Consider the following 6,000-nt stretch of genomic DNA (forward strand, 5'->3'; position numbering starts at 1 on the left):
AAATTGGACAAACCCTGTGACTGCCATTATATTATTCTGCTAGACTCCTGCTTTTTCTACCACTTTTAGTCATGTTTGAGGTGGAACTCAGAAGAATTATCTCTTGCTGTGAGATTTACCAAAGGTCTCTCTTCTAACAGAAAAAAGCCTAAAAGAAATAAACAGTCATTTTCAATAAGGTTGATTGCTAGAAGCATGTTGCTCCTCTACTTCTTCTTCATTAACATAGAGCAAAGATCAGCTGAGGCTGGCGAAGTGAGGGAGGAAGGAAGAGACAGGCACCATGGAAGAGGCACAGATATTTATTCTGCATCTGCCACACGTGCAGGCATGTAGCTAAGGGAACTAGTCATTCTAAGCATATCACAGAGTGGCATGCCTCAGGAAACGTAACATGATCTCAGACTTGAAAATTCGTTGAGAAGAGAATAAAATAGACCAATGAAAAGCCACTGGCAAACCTGTGCGCTCTATGTCACATGCATAGAAGATCGTCATCAGTAGGTCTTCTTCACAGATCAAGCTCACATCATGCATGTTGTCAGCTTTGTACCCCAGTGACCTCTTCCTTCCTACGAAGAATAAGTTTGTTACTGTCCATCTTTATTTGCTCACGGTAACTTTCGTACACCACAGCTTCTAACTACAGTATCATGTTTGTAATAGCACAAGCACACATAGCATACCACAGCTGGAATGATACACTTTTTTTTTTTAAGGTGATTAAAACAATCAAATCTAACCAAACCTCCCCTCCCCTCCAAATAAAACCAGAGCTTTTACTGCCAAATAATACCAGGAACTGTTCATAGCTGGAGCCTCTGAGTTGGGAACCGGTTTATGCATCTACTTCTACACATGCATGTTTAGCAACTCCAGCTGTTCTTTTGCATGAGGTTAACATACAACTCAGAAGATTTTAAGAGGCCAGCTATTTCTGCCCTCCTCCTGTAGATAAATTGTAGGGAAATCAGCATGGTCAGATTAAGTTATTAAGAAAACAATCTTAAAAAAAGAAAATACCCACAAAATATCCCAAACTCATGTATCTTTTTATATTAAAGCAGACTGAATTAATAGCCAAATCTCTTATTCACAGAAAGGAATTGGCAAATTTGAAAAAGTTTTTGACTTGACTCATTACTTCCTCAATTTTAGATGCATAATATTTTTTAGAGAAAATTTAAGATTTTACTCAGCTCTTTTTGCAGTCTTATTAGATTTGAGTGGTTCTAAAGCACATTGTTACTAGTTTAAGTAGTAAATAAATGTCATCCATGTAGGCTGAATGTTTAGACATCTAGGATTTTGGATTACAAAGGCTTGGTTTTTTTTTTTTCTCCAGGATTTTTACCTGTTTCACTGAAAGATAATCTCTTCGACACAGGAGACTGGATCACGGTACTTTCTGACTTTTTATCTGTTGTGAAGAAATATAAATCTGGACTTGATGTAAGATACTTCTGTTCACAAGGCACGTCTTTATATTCAATATTTGATAAAGCACACAGTTTGTTCTGGGTATTAGCCTCTCTGGGTCTGAAGTAGGATGGAGAAGAGTTCTCCATGGAGCATACTGGTGTCCAGGAGTGGCTGGATCTGTCTTTACTTTTCATGATTGAAGAGGAAGCATTTGCAGAAGAGGAGTCAGACATATGCCTGAAACGAGGTGACAGCAACTGGAAGTCTTCAGAGAAAACACTGCCACTGCTGGCACTGATTAAGTGTGGACTAGTACTATCATGACTTCTAAAAGTTCTTTTCTTCAGTATTTCTTCTAGATTTTTTTTGATATTGCACTGTGGACTGTCAAAGTTCTGGGACTGAAATTTTGGTATCTGCAAAGCAGGGTTAGGGACTTGATCCCTCATTTGTATAGATTTGATCTTTCTGCATATACTGTCCACTGGGTTATGATGTCGTTTGTGAACTCCATGCTCTGAAGACATTATCAATTCCTCTCTTTTGCAAAGTATCTGGAAAGAATAAGGACAAAAATATGAGAGTCAGGATGATTAACACACACATATTATCTGCACCAATTTTTCCATTCAGTAGACAACTTAGAGCTTTGGTAAAGTGATTTGAAAATCCTTGGTCCACATACCAGCTGCTACAGAAACCTTAAATCATGATCTTTAGTTCTCCAGGGAGCTAGAAGTTATGCAGATTTGGAAAAGGTGGGTAAGAAAGAAAAAAAGACTTTCTGAAATCTCACTGCTAATTCTTAAATACAATAACCATGTCGGGGGAGAAGGGAAAATCGACAAAATAAAAACTGAAGAACTCCCTGCAACCTAGCAGCTGATTATCTTTTTTAGATTAAAGGAAGCACTAAGCAATATTACTCAGACCAATTTATCCCAAATTGAGTTTTTCTTTTTTATATCAAAAGTGTTCATTAAAAAGAAAAAAAACCAAACAACTCGCACAACTTTTGAAACTACTACTTCTGATCACATTTGTAGTACATGCGTCCCTCCCTGGTTCCGTGGCTTTTTGCTCTGGTCTAACAGCAACAACTGTCCAGCTGTTTACTGAAGATGTCTCCTACTAAAGATCAGATATCAGCTTCTGATCTCTTTCTGGGGCCTCCCAGTCAGACCCTGCAGCCACGGCTACACAAGTCAGTTTAAGTACTCCAAGCCTGCAACTTTCTTGAAACCATCTCGTGACAGATTTCAGAAGCCAAGATTTAAATGACATTTACTTTCACAAAACATTAGGGTGTCTTTCTGGGTTGGCTCTTCGCAGGTTCTGTGTTGGGTGTGTGTGTGGGGGGAGGCAGGAAAAGCAAGCATAACAAGAGTTTCAGCATTTCAGTGAGCTTACAAGAAAAAAAAAACCAAACAAGCCCCAGTAGTTTCTTTTACTAATTAACCACAACTATCGTGACAACAGCTGTCGTGTTACTACACAGGGAATTACCCAAGAAACATACCCTACAGAGGCACTTCACTCTGTTTTTTGTTATCTGTTCTCCAAGGAGATATTTAAAAAGATATTTCCAGTAAGATAAACAGACCAAGGCACGGATGGTGCATTTTGCAGAGTTAAAGCTATGTTTCAAGTGAGATTCCATCTTTATCCTGCATTTGCAGCCACCTTCTCTGGCTGAGTAGTTGAGAGCTTTCATCTGACACTGTCTCACTGTGGACTTCACTCGCAGTTTCTCACCCCAAAACCCAGCATCTACTGATGCATCAGCACTGAGGAAGTCCATCCACCAGCCAGTGTAATCTAACAAACATGGCTGGACTTGAACAGAGCTCTGTGACAGGCACCAGCAGCTCAACTGAATCTTTGGCATTGAAAAGAAACAAGAGGGAAACGAGTAATACTATTAGAAATAAGCTATGACACTTAGATCATGATAAGATTTTTTGGTGGAAAAAAATAGTTCTTTTCTCAAAAACAGCAACACGCTTCACTAGCATTTAACAAAAGAGTTGCCACTTGTATAAGCTCATGAAGCAAAGGTGAAAATCATATGTAAGCAATAGGCTTATATTGCCATATCAGATAGCAATAGGCATAAATACTCAACATTTTACTTACAGAAGTTTATTACAAAGTTAATAGAGGTTTATTATTGCACACCAGCAGCTTGGTTTTATATACGCAGAGCCAAGAGCTCAGAGTTTATTTTTCTGCCATTGTTTCTGTAAGTAGTAGCATTTACCTTAAAGAACATGTCCCTGACCACAAGAACGATTAAAAAAACCCTAACAATAGTAAAAATCTCAGAATAATTTTAGAGAAGAGACTGCCTTTTATTACTATGGCTGATTTAAAAGTTTTACTCCTTAAAAAAATGCCAGAAAGTTAAAAGTCTCTTATGTTAGAGATATAGAACATCTTTTAAAAGAAAAAACATTGCAGTTAGGTTTGAGTACATTCTCTAAGTGCACAAGAGCCTTCAAGCAGATATAAGTAACCCTCCATTAAAGCATATTTGTCTTTTTAACTACACTATGTTTTTAAATATTGCTTGTAATTCCCCATTAAAAAAAAAAAAAAAAAAAAAAACAACAGTGTAAGACCTTATACTTACAACAGCTTTTGGAAAAATACCTTCTATTCCTCTCTGGTAGAGAAAGCACAGGACAACAAAAGCTATCTTAGCTGTTCCTTTGAGGAGGACTAACTGAATGAACTTGGAACTCAAGTAGCAGAGGAGACAGCTGGAACATCAGCTTTATAAGGTACACCTGTTGCTGCCTGCCACTCAGCTCTCAGGCTGAGAGGGGCAATGAGCTGCAATGAGGTGCAAATTAACCATCACTCACCACCTTGCTAACCCTTTTCTCACATCTCTCCTGCAGATGTTACACGAATTGCCCGGAATTTCAAGGCACCCTGTAGTCTCCTTGCTATCTTACTCTTAAACAGGAAGGAAAATAATTATATAGCTCATTACTGTGTTTGTGTTCCTGAGATGTTTCTCACTTCCATTAGCAGTTCTTTCTTACTTTCCCCACCTACTGCAAACTTTCAGGCAGGAGCAGATCTTTCCTAGTTTCTCCTGTGATAGTTTGAGCAGAGAATCCAGAAACTGTATAAATCTCATAGCTCTTACCACTTTTTAAAGGAAGGCAAAATATCAAATGTCTTGGGCTGATGACGTATTAAAGAGTCTCCCTGTTACTGTGTGCTTTGCACTTGGTTGTGTAAGCAAAAAAAAAAAAAAAAGATTTTTTGTCTTTAGGACTGTTAACCAAGTCCTTTTTTCAGCCTTAAATTCTCAAAAAAGATTTGCATTTTCACACTGTGGATCTTTAGGTGTACAAATAATTGGAAATAGAATAATTTTGTTGAAGGGATACCACTGCCTGTCCAATACCTACTGACTGCACAGCTCATCAGACTTCTCCAAATGCTTTGAGAAATGACATATTTCAATCTACCACAGGCTATTTCAGCACTCCTGGAAAAAAAGGCAAGTACTCTCACAGGAGCTCTGTGATTAAAACCCAAAATGTGGAAGTGAGCTGACATTGCTGTTCCTTGTTTTGTGGGAAAACTATTAAACAAAAGTGAAAACTATTAAACAAAAGTGAAAACTTGGCAAACTTTTCATCCAGCAGCAGTACCAAAGACCATGATGCTGATGCAATCACTTTTGGTTTGACTGGCAGGTGAGTGTTTTTGGCTAGACACTCTTTCTTCTAGCAGTAAAGCTGACAATAATACAGAGGTAACAATTCTGAGATCAAAGCGACCCAGCTGAGGATCTCTTCTCTTTTCTCTTATCTTTGAGAGATTATTTGTACGGGAAGATTTTTTACTGTTTTGAAAAGAAAACCTTCCACTTTAAAACAGCACCCCTATTTTTTCATATCTTGACAGGAACAAGTGACCCTTACTCAGGGAGGTTCCTTCAGGTGATGATGCTATTTGTGCTGCTGTACAGCTAGCAGAGTAAGCACTGTGTAGGTGCAGGAGCAAACGACCCTTGCCTGTAGAGGGTGCAATCTAAACCGAGAAGGATGAACAGAATAGCAGGGGCACAGGAAGCAGGAGTTCGTTCACAGGGTCTGAGATATAAACTAGATGCCTGGTACACTCCTGAAAGTCTCATCGACATAGTCTGCCTCCTCTTCACATTGCTTCAGATGACAAATGACATGGGACCTTGTAAAGAATTGGGTGTAACCATGTAACTGTTAAGCTGCATAAGCACGAACTCTTGTAATACAGAATTCACCAGAAAGCTTCTAATTTAAAAAATAGCACTTGTAACTGGTCTTTTCCTTTGTATTCCTTCAGGACAGGTGAAATCACAGAGTCATGCAACAACTGAATCAGCTTGTGGGTTTTGTGCTACTCTATTCAGCTCTGCAAAAAGAAGTACGTGCAAATTCAGTGACGAGGGGTTGATCCAGCAGGAGGAAATTCCCACCCTCCCCATTTGCCTGGTGTGCAGTTCAAGTACACGTGGCTCACGGCCCGTCTTTGCCGCGATACACTGTGTTTTGCTTAGAGCTTCACAGTGGGCTG

The 6,000-nt window shown here is 39.0% G+C and overlaps 1 protein-coding gene across 1 annotated transcript in view; it reads right to left on the minus strand.

Moving 5' to 3' along the window:
- The window catches only part of IRAG2 (inositol 1,4,5-triphosphate receptor associated 2), a 39,473-nt gene extending 37,524 nt beyond the window's left edge, over positions 1-1,949 (minus strand). Inside the window, exons 1-2 of the mRNA XM_086611259.1 lie at positions 1,355-1,949; positions 462-572 (exon numbers count right to left, since the gene is read on the minus strand). Coding sequence (XP_086467385.1) covers positions 462-572; positions 1,355-1,949 — 706 coding nt within the window. The remainder of the gene's footprint in view (positions 1-461; positions 573-1,354) is intronic.
- Between the last annotated feature and the right edge of the window lie 4,051 nt (positions 1,950-6,000).

Source organism: Tauraco erythrolophus, chromosome 4 (assembly GCF_009769465.1).
Source record: "Tauraco erythrolophus isolate bTauEry1 chromosome 4, bTauEry1.pri, whole genome shotgun sequence".
NCBI classification, from domain to species: Eukaryota; Metazoa; Chordata; class Aves; order Musophagiformes; family Musophagidae; genus Tauraco; species Tauraco erythrolophus.